The sequence below is a fragment of the Melanerpes formicivorus genome, unplaced genomic scaffold, assembly GCF_026170545.1.
Source record: "Melanerpes formicivorus ecotype bairdi unplaced genomic scaffold, bMelFor1.0.p_v2 SCAF_23, whole genome shotgun sequence".
Lineage (NCBI taxonomy): Eukaryota > Metazoa > Chordata > Aves > Piciformes > Picidae > Melanerpes > Melanerpes formicivorus.
This window is the reverse complement of record NW_027142375.1, coordinates 7,643,442-7,658,749: the sequence shown is the minus strand read 5'-3', so window position 1 is coordinate 7,658,749 and position 15,308 is coordinate 7,643,442. Positions and strand designations below refer to the sequence as shown.

The 15,308-nt window shown below is 41.5% G+C and overlaps 1 protein-coding gene across 1 annotated transcript in view; it reads right to left on the bottom strand.

Annotated features, from left to right (window-relative positions):
* Positions 1–15,308, bottom strand: part of RAPGEF5 (Rap guanine nucleotide exchange factor 5) — a 185,032-nt gene that overhangs the window by 133,845 nt on the left and 35,879 nt on the right. The window contains exons 2-6 of the mRNA XM_068152454.1: positions 13,036–13,086; positions 12,014–12,120; positions 10,868–10,989; positions 9,476–9,644; positions 4,107–4,173 (exon numbers count right to left, since the gene is read on the bottom strand). Of these exons, the coding sequence (XP_068008555.1) occupies positions 4,107–4,173; positions 9,476–9,644; positions 10,868–10,989; positions 12,014–12,120; positions 13,036–13,086 (516 nt within the window). The remainder of the gene's footprint in view (positions 1–4,106; positions 4,174–9,475; positions 9,645–10,867; positions 10,990–12,013; positions 12,121–13,035; positions 13,087–15,308) is intronic.

The following is a 15,308-nucleotide window of genomic DNA, read 5'->3' as shown; positions in this document are numbered from 1 at the left end:
AGTACTCCAGGTGGGGTCTCACTGGAGCAGAGTAGAGAGGGAGAATCACCTTTCTTGACCTGTTAGCTATGTTTCTCTTGATGCAGCCCAGGATGTGATTTGCTTTCTGGGCTGCAACATCCTGATACTGCCTTCTGACCCATCATAAGGTAAGGTAAGAGTTTTGCAGTGGAAGCACTCATAGCCTTCCCACTGTGCTCTGGATTTAGCACAGAGGACATCGAATGTGGGATGTGGCGTGGAATGCATGACAGCTCTGGAATGCTTCTTTAAACCCAGGAGTAATCATTGCATTTTCTTTAAAATTCATGACCAAAAAGATTATCTGATGCAAACACATTTCAAATGGCACTTTGCACTGCTGGCATGTCAGCTGCCTTTGCAATTTAAGTTTGATGGTGTTGTCAGTCACTCACTGTAATGGAGCACGTAATACGAGCATGTAACTCGATAGGATCCATTCAGTTACATTGACTCTGCTTCTTCTATCTTAGAATAAAGTGTAAAGATAACTATCTCAACAAGATAGATTCTTATCTTTAGTATCTGACTGCTCTTAAAAGTGGTGTGTTCCATACATTATGCACAAATTAAGATGATAAAAAAACCTCTACATTATTTTCCCCACTACCTTTCTGACTTGGTATCATTCACCACAGCTATCAGTATTATCTTCTACAACCTCCATAATCATTTAACATCAAGAGCATATTTCCCTAGTTAATGAGATCTAGACAGGCTGAATCACCCAAAATATTTTTCTTTTAAATAACAATAAAAATCATAAGGTATGCAGTGAATGTGGCACATGGAACTGTCTAAGAGAAACAACACCTGGTAACAAAAAATAGAAGAGAAAAGCCAACAAAAAGTCAGGGTACAGTAAAGAAAAAGGTGGAGAGAGGAACAGACCACACTTGTAGAGATGGCTGTGCCTGCACCAGTCACTAACTCCTTATGGAAAGTGAATAGAATAGAATAGAATAGAATAGAATAGAATAGAATAGAATAGAATAGAATAGACCAGGCCAGACCAGACCAGACCAGGTTGGAAGAGACCTTCAAGATCATCGTGTCCAACCTATCATCCAACACCACCTAATCAACTAAACCATGCAACCAAGCACCCTATCAAGATACCTTACCAGAGGAGCCTAAGGTGTGACTGTTTTTACCTAAGGTAGACTTTCAAAACAAACCTTATACTCAGCATCCTAAAAGTGCTTATTTCTCTTTCCTCACTGTAAGTGCCAGGGGAGGTTTAGACTCGAGGTGAGGAGAAAGTTCTTCACCAAGCGAGTCATTCGTCATTGGAACGGGTTGCCCAGGGAGGTGGTTGAGTCACCATCCCTGGAGGCGTTCAAGAGGAGATTGGACGTGGCACTTGTTGCCATGGTCTAGTCATGGGGTCTGTGTTGATAGGTTGGACTCAATGATCCTCGAGGTCCTTTCCAACCTAAGTTATACTGTGATACTGTGAAGGAGAGACTGGGTATGCTAGCTCAGATGTAAATGCCTGCCATATGGCCACTTAAATTTGGGGGGGGGGGGGGGGGGTGAGTTCTCCCTCTCTGCAACAGCAATGGCTTTTATAGTTACAGAAATATGTAACTAGGCCCTATCTGCATGCTTGCTTACAGGTTTTTTTTCCTGCACTTTCAGATGCTAAAATAGTGATTTATATTTCAGGCACACAGATTCCTCCCAGTGTGGCTTGGGATGGATCTTTAGAATCACTGTAAGTTTGAAGATTTGGGAATTTAATCCTCAGAAATCAGTTGACATAGAAATGTTCTTCTGACCTGACACAAAATGCTGTTTTAGTTAATTGGAAGAAAACAAAAGTTAAAACCATGGAAGAGACAATGCTACTAGCAGCATCAAGGGGATTCGAACCTTCCAATCTAGAAATGCACAAGAGCCACTGCTAATCAGCAGGCAGCTTGAAAACAAGGGTTTGAGGGTTTTTTTTCACCTCACTTCCAAAACCCTGGTTGGAGGAATATTGTGAACAGGATTCTGAATGAAGATTATTTTTTTTCTGTAAGGAAGAGTGGTTTGATTCTGTACAAAAATACATAAATATTCAGTGAGCCAACACACAAAACATTGTTGAACTCATTTCCAGTCATGGCTGATACCTTCACTTTTGGCTTCCAGCTTCTGTTCACAGGATTCTTTTTTCCCCATTAGAATCCTGAAGCTGGTAATAAATAAACAAACAAGCAAATGAGAGCCTATATCCTGATTAGTCCAGCCCTCTGCTGAGTGGTACAAGCTGAGGGTTCAAACTCCCTTAGGACACACACAGGCTTTCTATAACTTTGCAGTGAACACTTGAGATCCTAGACTACTGTATGGAGGAAAAGCACAGTTCTGGAGGGATACAAGGAAGAGGTTCACATACACATGTTGATACTTGGAAGATTCTGCTCTGGTCCTACATCTTTTTTCCAAGGTTACACTAGAAAATTGTTGCAGAAAGCCTGCAGTTTTGTGGAAAATCAGAAAATGCAGAAGAAAAGATTGGTCTTGACACCACCATGGCAATAGATGAGTCTCAGGCCATCAGGAGATGCAACTACCTCATTTTTCTTTAGCTAGTTAGCTACAGCAATAAAATGGTTCATTTGAAAAACCCTGTCCATGTGCCTTGCTGCTGGAATCATTCAGGATGCAGTTCAAAGGTTTGACCTTGCAAGCTAGATGTGAAGCACTCTGAACTCTCTTCTGTCAATTACTCACATGCTTAAAGATATGCATTCTACTCAAGTGTATCCAGCAGCAGTTAAATCCAGTAAGTCACTTTGTTTTGTTGAGTGCTTCCTTTCTTTTAACTCATTAAAAAGCCATTATTCCTCTCTTTCTGAGAGGCAAAACTTTAGAGAGAAACAATCAGTGCTTCCTAGAGCTAGTATGGGCTTTTGAAAAGATCATAGGATCACAGGATGTTAGGGGTTGGAAGGGACCTCCAAAGATCATCGAGTCCAACCCCCCTGCCAGAGCAGAACCATAGACTCTAGCACAGATTGCACAGGAATGAATCCAGATAGGTCTTGAAAGTCTCTAGAGAAGGAAGCTCCACAACCTCTATCTGGCCAGATGCACGACATTGCAGTGCCCTTTGATGATCTTCATGGGGGTCCTGCTGGCCACTTTTTCCAGCCTGACAAGGTCCCTCTGAATAGCAGCACCATTATTCCCCATTTTGCATCACCTACAAGCTTGCCAAAGATGCACTTGGTACCATCGCACAGATTGAATCTAGGCTAACGTTCTGAAGCTCTGTCTGCTCCTTAGAACAATGATCATGTAGACAGGTGGATGTTGGTCTCTTCTCCCAGGCAGCCAGCACCAGAACAAGAGGACACAGTCTCAGGCTGTGCCAGGGGAGGTTTAGGCTGGAGGTTAGGAAGAAGTTCTACACAGAGAGAGTGATTGCCCATTGGAATGGGCTGCCCGGGGAGGTGGTGGAGTCACCATCATGGGAGATGTTCAGGAGGAGACTTGATGGGGTGCTTGGTGCCATGGGTTAGTTGATTAGGTAGGTTGGACGTGATGATCTTGAAGGTCTCTTCCAACCTGTTCTATTCTATTCTATAAACAAGATGTACCAAATTCTAGCACACACAGGATAAGATATTGCTTGTTATGATGGAATTTACTGAAGCTAAAGAGTTAGGAAGCCACATACTCAAGCTTCCCAAGTGGCTGTCTTCAGAAGCCTATGATAATCTATGCCAGGGCTGCTGAGGCCCCTTCTATCCCTTTGTCCCCCACCTCATCTCCTGCACTGATGTCCACTTGACCAAGAGGATCTGAGTGTAAGCTGCTTGGCAGAAAAATCACTACAATCCTCCAAATCAGTATCTCCTGGGCCATGAAAAGCATAGATTATAAGAGAGCAAGCTGCGGCAGTTCTTCTGATTTTAATAGCTTTGGAATTGCACACTAAGACCTCAGCAACGCTTCCTCCTTTCAAATACTGAAAAGTAGTTTGCATTACAAACACCTGCTCACTAAGACCCAGCCTTTAATTTGAAAAGATCCAAAACATGACAATATTTCAAACATGATCAGTACAAACTTTGATGCAGTGACCTTACCGCAGAGGTGAGGCGAGCAAGAATTTCAGCATTGGTCTCCGCTGTATCTTCTATTTTTTGATCAGGCCTCAAAAAAAAAACAACAGAAAAATAAGATTTTATTATTTCTTTCATTCTCTTTCAACATCTTTTGATTCCTGGAAAGTGAAGAACTGTGTAGCCACAGGCACTAATGTAAAAGGGCTTTTGAGATTCCACCTGACGACTGCGACATGACAATAATTAATTGTGTCAGTAACAACAGAGTACACCCTTTGTCCTTTCCTGTCAAGAACTCTTTTGATTTGCCTAACGTAAAACAGTCTGAGAGAATTCTCCAACTATAAAAATATGATGAAAAGCTGAAGAGTGCAAGACCCTCTTAGTTCAGAGTGGCTTATTTGAATGTATATTTTGTTTTGCTAAAAATATATTCCATCACCAGAGAAAAAGTTCTCCATCTGCCCACCAACCAACTTTGTGTAGGTGTGGAGCAACACCTACGGAGCAACACAAGCTCAGATAGATAAAAGCAGGCATCAAAATCAGTTTTAAAATATCAAACTTCACATGTGACAAAGTGAAAATGAAAATAATACATGTAAGAAGCCATAAACTAGCCAAGCAAAGCAACAGCTCAGAACACTGCTAGGTTCTCTTGACAGTTGCTCACAAGATACAGAGATTAATATGTCTGCAAAAATGGGGCAGGGCAGGAAGAACTCTTCTAGAAAGTGCCATGGAAGTCTGGACCACATGAAAAAAGCCATGGACAGCATGGGACAGGACCATGGGGTTGTTTTTGAAACAGTCCAATTCCCATCATTAAAATATTTGTGAGCCTTTTGGAAGGTTTGTTGACAATCAGAAGGAGGATGCTGATATGGAAGGGTTAGTATGAGAAGAAGAAAAAGAAAACAGCCTTGAGATCTTTTCATGGTTTTGAGAAATGTGGCATGCCAGCAAAGTTAGCAAGTAACATAAAACTGCAGCTGCTGTAATGAACATAAGTCCCAGGTAATGGCAGAAGCTTCTGTCTTTGAGTAAATTATTTAATCACTCTTATGTCTTCACAGGATCACAGGATGTTGGGGCTTGGAACTGCCAAAGATCAAGTCCTGCTAGAGCAGGACCATAGAATCTAGCTCAGGTCACACAGAAACACATCCAGATGGGTCTTGAAAGTCTCCAGAGAAGGAGACTCTACCACCTCTCTGGGAAGCCTGTCCCAGTGATCTGTGACCCTTACAGTGAAGAAGTTCCTCCTCATGTTGAGGTGGAACCTCCTGTGGTGTAGTTCATATCCACTGCTCCTTGTCCTATCACAGGCAACAGAAAAGAGCCTGTCCCTCCCTTCCTAACACCCAATCCTCAGATATTTATAAACATTTATTAAATCCCCCCTCAGTCTTCTCTTCTTCAGACTAAAGAGCCCCAGATCTCTCAGCCTCTCCTCATAGGGCAGTGCTCCAGTCCCTTAATCATCCTTGTAGCCCACCGTTGGACTCTTAAGTAGATCCCTGTCCCTCTTGAACTGGGGAACCCAGAGCTGGATGCAATATTCCAGATGTGGCCTCACCAGGGCAGAGCAGAGGGGGAGGAGAACTCCTCTCAATTTCCTGGACACACTCCTCTGCCTTGATGTGTTTAAAGAGAGAGCTGACAACATGTGGAACATGCAGCTGGTACGCTGTGGTTCTTACATCCCATGTCCAAAAGTTTCTTTCCTTGATTAAAACATTGAAGTCAAAAAGCACTGAGTGACATTACTCTGCACTGAGCAGAGCAAGATGCAGCAATGCTTTCCCTAGGTCTGCAAAGAGGCAAGCTGAGTCCCAGCACAATTATTTCTGTACACCCTGTGAAAGCAACTACAATGCTTCCCAGCCTGGGACACAGGAATCAGTATGGATATACCCATGAGCCTGGACTTCAACTGGCTGAATGTAAAGCCACTATATATGCCTCTATGCTGGCTTTACAATCCACCTAGAATGCCAACAAAAGATTCATGGATACCTGAGAATTGTCTGTGTTCAGCAAAAGCTTTCCAGGACCTCCACAGGGCAGTAATTACATGATATCTTATCCTGGCTATTTGTATTAAAACCAAACTGCTTTTAAGAATGGGCACTTTTCTGACATTAATACCATGGAAATTACTTCAGGGCAGAAGATACAGGAGATAGTTGCAACACTTCTGAAAAGAAAATAACAAGCAATAGGAATTGAAGAAAAATAAATCCTCTGTTAACTTCCTTTAACTATATTTTTAAATGTATTATGGGATAACATTTCCATAGTCTAGGGTACCCACTGCATTCTTGGCACCTTCATTGAATCTGCCAGTACTTATGGGAATTAGGTGTTAAAAACACTCCCATTTACAAAGAAGGAAATAGACTAAACACCTGATACAAAGCTGCAGTCACTGGAAAAGAATTCAGGAGGAATTGGATGAGAGCCTAACTGATTGCTCAAGGTCATAAAGTAGTCTATGGCACAGATTTCTATACAGATCTTTTGTTCCCAGGCTACTGCAATATTCAGTCCTTTGCTATTCAAGTAAAACTGGCTGTGATTAGCACAGGGTGCTTAATGACTCCAGTAGGCCTCTACATCAATCCCATCTCATTTGACAATAATTACAGGGGCTCAGTCCTGTGGAATATATAAAACAAAATTAGCCTTCAGTTTAGTATGAACTGCTAAAACTTTGCAATGTCCTATCGTGTTTTCCATGGTAGACTCCCACCAAGTTTATGTTTCATGTAGGGAATTTGGCAAGGTCGAAAGGAGACAGGCAGCATTTATTCAGGAGCTGTAAGCCTGTCTCAGGCTTCATAACACTATTTTCATTGTAGAATGGACTACACCATTATTCGGTAACATTGCCAATGCTAATCAGAAAAAAAACCAAACAACACAAGTCCATCAAAAATGTGTAGAGAAGATTGCAGAGGGTTTCCCAAAGAGCTGCTAAGAAAGTCCCCAGAGCTGCTTATTCAGATCTCCAGACTCACTCTGGGAGAACAGATCCATGGTGATCCATAGAGACCCAACCAGCAGTCTGGGCAAGAGCAAGACAGCTGCCCACAAACTGCGAAGGAGACAGAGCTTTCTGGCTCACAGGACCCCCAGGAGATGTCCAACATTGCCTTCTGCTGGCAACTGATTCTGGCAATTGAACAGGCATACAGTTGATTCTGATTTCCTCAAAAGCAGGGAATCTAATTGGTAAGCTAAGAATTCCTCTATCCCTGTGTGCACACAGAATAAATGCTGTCAATACAGGCAATGAGAAAGACAGAAAAATTAATACAAAACCATTAAATTACAAGAAAAAAATATGTTTCCAGTGGGATGCAAACCAGCATATACATTGGAGAAAAGACAAACACTCACTTCAAGAGCTCTTTCAACTGTCATCTTTCTTAATGAAAGAGTACATGGGTTTATCTAACCTGGTCAAATAATATTAAACACCTCATCACATCTATTCTCTTTCAGATTGTGTTTTAGCAGTCTATTACTTGCATTAAGCATGGAAAATTTTGAGCCTCCTTTCCCTTTAATATCACACTCCCTAGAGAGTACACCATAATTTAAAATTCTATTCCTTCAATATATATATTATTTTTTAAAAGCACCCTCACAATCTGACAGGTAAAACCTCTAGAAAATAATTCTTCTGTGACAATATTCCCAAAAGGAATCCAGCTTCAAGTAAAATTTGAATAATGTGAGCAGGAAGGAGCTGGAAATGTACATTAATGATTAACTGCTCAATTCATGTGACAGAGATCATCCTCCACTAGAAATGACAGTTGCACTGTAACAATAAACTCCAAAGCAGACTGTAAAATAGTGGTACTCTCCAGTCAAGGTCAGCATGCAGGACACATTTAACTCTAACTTCAAAAGCCTTCAATCCATTTTCCTACTCATGTAACACATCAACACGACCTATCTGCTCTGCTTTTCTCATTCCAAGCCTTTGTACAAGTAGTCATGAACCACAAAAAGTGGCTTGATCTGCAGTGATAATGAGGAAAATGCCAATTCCCATTGAAATCAAGGTGAAATCACCCTGATATTTAAGGAACAGCCAAACTGCTTTGCATCCAGACTAGGTTGGAAGACAACAATTTCTATTTGAGTAAGATATTCAAAGATTTTTCTCACATATGAGTCATTCACTGAGAAGATCTCCTTTAGTCCCCTACTCTGGCCAGTCTGGGGTCCTTTTGACTTGGCTCACTCAAGCTGATCATACAAATGTGTTTTCAAGGGAATCCCCACTCCAGAACTGCCAATTTCTGGTTAGTGAGGGCAGTCAGCAATAGGGGAGGGAATGAAGTTTCTGCCTGGAGCTGTGCAGAGAAAAGACAGAGTACTTTTCCTCCTAGCTTAACGTGTCTGAACTTAATAACCTGAGCTTGAGACAGCTTACAGGGACTCTGGGCTTTGAGAGAATGGTGGCAGGGGGGTTAATCTAATATGTAGAGAAGGAAAATACTTACAGAAGAAAGTTTTATCTCTGATATCAAAGCCTCATAGTGGCAGAGTAATAGCTCCCATAATATAAGTATCAGGTTTAAGGATTCATCATGCTAAGGACAACAGAAGAATTTAACTCAACTTGTCTATCAGCCAGACCAGATCCTGCAGATTTGCTAAGGCATCAAGGGTCATGAGCCTCCAGATCTCTCACTGGCACCTTTCGCCTATACTCTGGCCTCTTATTGTGGCACAAATAACTACAGTTTCCTTCTAGTTGCTCTAAATGGAAACTATTTAAAGTGCAGCTATATCAGCACAGGTAATAGCCATCAGACAAGTGATAAAAAGCATGCAGGAAGTGAAACTCTTAAAAGGCATGAGAATGGAAGAATAATGTGGGACTGCAGAGTTCTGGCAATCGTGCAGTAGCAATCTAAAATCAGATGACGGAGGCTACCGCATTTCTACCCATCCTCTCTATCCATCTGATAGCTGATCCTGACAAACCACAAAGGCATCTGATCTGCTACTCCATCAGATCCGTAAGATGCCTGCTAATTGATGTTAAACATCCAAATGTGAGAGAAGATCAGAAAAAAAAACACCAACCAACAAACCAAACCAACAGCATTTGCCCAGGCAATACATCAAGACAGAGCCAGCAACCTAGTGCAAAGCAACCACAATCAACAAAAACCTTAAGTGCCTTCTTTTGTTTACCCACACTGAGTTTCTCAAATAAGAAGCCTGTCTCTACAAAGCTCATCAACCCTGAAAAGAAAGTTGTTTCATTTGCACAGTGGTTTGGGAGCAAACAGTGTCATTACAAACCTGTCACTTACAAACCAGTCACTAAAAGTTGTAAAGAGCTGTGTATGCACACTTACAGATTACACATGTCAATCCTGGGAGGAGACAATGGCAACAGCTGAAGTAGGAGCTTTACTCCATTCTTCCATCCTTCCTCTTTCTCAAATTCACAGAAAAGGTAGGTACATTCATCTGCTGAGAACTGGTAGAAAGCATGAGTGTCTTGGAAATAGAGTTGTCTGTCCACTGTTGAAAAAAAAATAAACCAAAAATTAGATAGCTTTTAAACTTTGGCCAAGTAAATGTTCTGCCCCGCCACCACATTTTGTCTTGCACTTGACTGTAATGTTGAGCTGCATCCACGACACAAGACAAAACAATCACAAACTCAGCACAGAAGCTATCTTGATGTCTTGTATTAACTCATTGCATCCAAAGAGGACAACTTCAAAACCTCAATTTGAAGAGCTGCAGCTCCTGAAATTCAAGTGTTAAGACTGCTGAGTATTTAACCATTTTTGGGATCAATTCAGAATCACTTGTCAGACTTCTGAGCCTTGATTTCCAGAGGTTGGTTACCAGTGTAATTATTGACAAACACTTGAGCTAGACCAAAGCCCTAAATTCAGTGGGGAAGGTAGGGACAGTCAGGGTATAACCTACTATCACCACCACCTCAAGGAGCTGAATTCTCTCTCAATCCATTGCTTCATGGAGACCTTATTGTGCCCTTCCAGTATCTGAAGAGGGCCTACAAGAAAGCTGGTGAGGGACTTTTAAGGGTGTCAGGGAGTGATAGGACTAGGGGGAATGGAACAAAAATAGAAATGGGTAGATTCAGGCTGGATGTTAGGAAGAAATTCTTCACCATGAAGGTGGTGAGATGTTGGAACAGGTTGCCCAGGGAGGTAGTGGAGGTTAAGGCCAGGCTAGATGTAGCTCTGAGCAACCTGATGTAGTGTGAGGTGTCCTGCCCATGGCAGGGGAGTTGGAACTAGATGATCCTTGAGGTCCCTTCCAACCCTAACAATTCTATGATTCTATAATCTAAACTTTTGAAAACCAGACAGAGGGAGGAAAAACTACTAACAGCTAGAGGAGTTATCTGGCAAAGTCATGATCTGCAGTGACTAAACTGCTGCTGTCTCGTGAAAAACCTAAAAGGAGCATGAGGAGAACAAAACAGGCTGGAAAAGACATGTACTCTGACTGCAATTTTGTAATAAGCAATTACATTTGCTAAAGTAAAAGGAAGGAAATTGCCTGCCTTAAAAAAAAAAAAAGAAAAAGATGACCATATTTGGTATTATGAAATGAAAGGTCACAGATGTGACTCTGCCAAGGATGCCATAAAATAAACAACTGTCAAGGGAAAAAAAAGGATCAATCTACCTTTTTTTTTTCCCCCTTCACTCTCTCTTATGCAGGAGAAACTGACAAGCTTCCTCATGCTGAAGATCAAAACTGACCTGATAATATAATGCCCATATCCAGGAGGAGCTGCCACACTCCAGCTGCTGTAGACCTGCACTTAACAAAAGGGCACTGCTCCAAAAGCCAGTCTACCAGCTCTGATCCAACACAGCTTCTCCTGAAAACAAGCAAAACACGACTTTTTACACCACAGTAATGCTAAAATGCACTTTCATTATAAAGAGCTATTGTTTAAGCTATGCAAGTGAATGAATCCTTTTGTTCAGCAGTGCAAACCATTTCTCTCAATTACTAATTTCTGTAATCCACTTCAAGGGAAGAAATTACTCTGGCAAGTCTCAAGGGATGCCCCTTGTTAAAGAGGGAACTCACATTAGTTAAATGCAAGTTCCCTTACATCTCATTCACGTGAGATTCACTTCAATTTATGCTGCTTGCAGGCAGTCACCCAAAGATGTATCAGGGCTAAATCAAATCCACCCTTTAGCCCCAGTATTTTATTTCTTTTGTGAGCACAGACAGTACAGCTATGCAAGATGTGTAAGATGTTGGGTGTTACTCTAGGATGTACTTCACCTTTAATCTTATTGGCAAACTTATATTTTTAAATCATTAAACAAAAACAAAAGAAGAAGTAGTGGCTTTTTCTTAAATACTGACATGAATAGTGCTATAATAGAAACTTGCATGGTTTGGGCATAATTGAAAATAGGAGGAAGCAATTATGCTGTGATGCAACACAAATAGAATATCACTTCATTACAGAAGTACTCCATAAATTACAAGCAAAAAAGGAAGCAAAAAAGGAAGCAAAAAAGGAAATCACAGTGTAACTAAACCTTAAGAATCCAATTAATCTCATTTATACCCCCCCCAGACCAGGGCTGAATTTAATGTTCTTTCTTCTCAGCACAATAACAAACACAATTGAATATGAAAGCATAAAGTAATTGAATTATTGAACATACTACCAGGCCACTGCCACTTTCTGACAACTGATAAAGTAACAGAAGGAAAGATATCAAAACATATAAGTTTTAAACAAATTTTTTAGAAAGTATGTTTGACTCTTAGTAACACAAAAATCTCACTCTCAGAACTCTGTTCTCTTGTCAAATCAGGCCATAGACAGAAGCCAATAAAACCCATTCAGTTGATTAAAATGAGTGATCTTGGGTTACCTGCAAATGCCAGTAAGGTACACCCTGTCTTTAATCAGGTCAGAAGCTTGCAGAGTAAAAATATTCCTGAGAGCTCTCCCAGCACAGGATGAACTTTCTCCATAAATCTGAATGAAAAAAGAAATTGAAAACTGTGACAAACAGGGATTTATTCCTGTGGTAGTAAATTGCCTCACCAGCATCTGCTCTCTGAGCAATGCCTTCTCCCCAGCTAGCCAACAAGCAAGCAGCCAAAACTCCATTGGAAAAGCATCCCAACTTCTGCCATACTCAGTGTATCATGGGTTGCAGATGACCCCTTGAGCTGGACTACTCTTGCATTTGGCAGCCTTAGAAAAATCAGAGGGTTTACTGTTACCTTTGAGCAACAGACAAGTTCCAATGAAAAATTATCTTTGTGGCCCTCCTCTGGACCCGCTCCAGCAGCTCCATGTCATTCTTAAGCTGGGGACACTGGAACTGGACACAGTACTCCAGGTGGGATCTCACATGAGCAGAGGGGTTAAACCACCTCCCTCATCCTTCTGGTTCACACTTCTCTTGATGCATCCCAGGATGCATCAGTTGACCTTCTAGGCTGCAAGGACACATGATAGGACTAGGGGGAATGGAATGAAGCTGGAGGTGGGGAGATTCAGGCTGGACGTGAAGAGGAAGTTCTTCACTATGAGAGTGGTGAAGCACTGGAATGGGTTGTCCAGGGAGGTGGTTGAGGCCCCGTCCCTGGAGGTGTTTAAGAGCAGGCTAGACGAGGCTCTGGCCAGGCTGATCTAGTGTGGGGTGTCCCTGCCCATGGCAGGGAGGTTGGAACTAGATGATCCTTGAGGTCCCTTCCAACCCTGACATCCAACCTATGATACATTGCCAGCTTATGTTGAGTTTTTTTCATCAACTGACATCCCAAAGTCCTTCTCCTCAAGGCTGCTCTCAAGCTACTCCTTGCCCAGCCTGTATTTGTGCTCCAACAACATGCCTAGTATGTTGTTTGATGAAATGGAATTAAACAGAAGTTTGACAAGTACCTTGTTGGAAGGAGTTTCCAAATAGGGATTTGAAATTCTTCTGGACAGGGTCTGCAAAACAATTTGGTAGAGCTTTAATTTTGGTTTCATGTGGAAAAAAAGCTTCAGCAATCTAGGTAAGGTTTGGTAAATTCAGTTCTGTGTTGTTTACTACCTATCTTCCTGGAAAAGAAGATGATCAATGAAGTGACAAAGTCTGTAGACAACACCCACGACTATTTGGGTCAGAAGAGATCAGAAACAAGAGTATATAATTTCAACACTAACTTAAAACAAGCTAGGTGAAAAGATAGTAGTGTCACGATGAGCCCAACATTAAAATCTGCATGTACTAGAGAAAGTGTAATTTCACAGGCTCCAATACCTCTTAAAGCAAACTTTATCAACTCAGTAAAAACACCTCAGGGTCACAGCACACTTCTAAAAGAAGGCCACTCTTCTAAATTAAATTCTTAAATGTAGTTAAAGAAACCGTTCAGATAAATGAGGAATGAAATGATGACCAGTGGGGAGGTAACATTGGTCTAATTTAGATCTGCATTATCTCTGTCACGCCACATGCTGCACTAGTAGCAGCATCTCAACAAATGGATGCTCAAATGTCAGAGAGGATTCAATCATAGCAGGAAGAATAGTAAGGGATTTGGATAAATTTTAATATCAGAAGAGAGAGAAAAGCCTGTGACTATTTACCTTACAAAGGAGAGATTACAGCAGACATAATGCAATTACACAAAATAATGAAATGGCACAGAGAAAAGACTTTCTGTGCTGTTTCATGTAACATGAGAATAACTGATTGGTGAGTGAAATTAGAGAGGATTCATATTAGAGATCATAGAGAAAATGACATAACTTTTCACAGCAGGGATATGCAAATGCCAAAAGCTTACCACTGATCAATAAAGATTAGGGATTTAAAGTTACAAAATTAACAGTGAAGCAGAACTCTCGAAGGCAAAGAGAGACAGCATAAACATCTCTACAAGAGGCAGGTTACCCCACCTTTACTCACTATGGTACTTCCTTATCTTGGCAGACTTAAGAGATACTCTATTCTGATGCTTACTGGCAACTCCTATCTCACCACAAGACACACATAAACATTGTCTAAAAGAAGCCTGGAAGTGCAACAGAAGACATTGTGCAGGTGCACTGGCAGTGCAACAGGAAGATTGTGTGGTGCTCCCTTACATTATTCCAACTTATAGGCAACATAATTAATTCCTCACTTTGAGAAGGATCCAATTCACACTTGGTATACTCTAAGCATTAAAAAAATAAATAGAAGAATCATCCTTCATACCCTGTGAGAATTCCAGAACCCATATTTCAGCAATGCCACCTGCTTTTTTTCCTCCCTGTATTCTCATTATTGTATTTTTAGAAAGGGAAGGGAAATGACAAGGAACCACAGAAGTATCTAACTCTGTTTACCCTTCCACACTCATCACAAATGTTAGCATGGTTCCACACATAACAGTAGCTCCATATGGAGATACTAGAAGATGAAAGCTTAATTCCCCTCTCCCATACCCAACAAAGACACCACAACAGTGCAACATTGCCTCAGATCCTACTTACTCTTCCTAGCCTGTGCCTTATTAGCATCTCTGTTCTGCAGCAGCCCTACATACCACCACTTCACTTGGTTTCGATCCAAGTCTTTCATTCAACAAGCCCCACTCACTGCAGCAGCATGGTCGAAGCTCAGGCATTGATTTTCCCCCTCCCTGCTCCATTCCCAGGCTTCCACTAATGACATTATTATCGGCAAGCTAATTCCAGTGATGCCATGGGAACTACAGCCCCTGGCATTGCAGTGGCCTGGTCCCCAGCATTCAGAAGGCTGAGCCTCTGGCAGAGAAAATGTTGCTACTGCAGGATGCAGTTACATGACAGCATAAGACCAAACTCAGCAAAAAGGATGGATTTGGTGGCCTTCTACAACAGCGTTACAGCCCTGATACACATGGAAGAGCAATAGATGACATCTACCTGGATTTGTGCATTTCATGCTATGCCACATACATCCTTGTCTCCAACATGGAGAGACACGGGTTTGACAGGTAGACCACTTAGTGAATAAGAAATTAGCTAGATGGTTGCCTTCAAAGTGTTGCAGTCAACTGCTTCAGGTCCAAGCAGAGCAGTGATGAGTAGTGTGCCTCAGGGGTCTGAGACCAGTATTATTTAACATGCTTGTCAGGGAGTGAGTGCAACCTCAACAAGTTTGCAGATGACACCAAGATGAGTTGTATGATTGACACTCT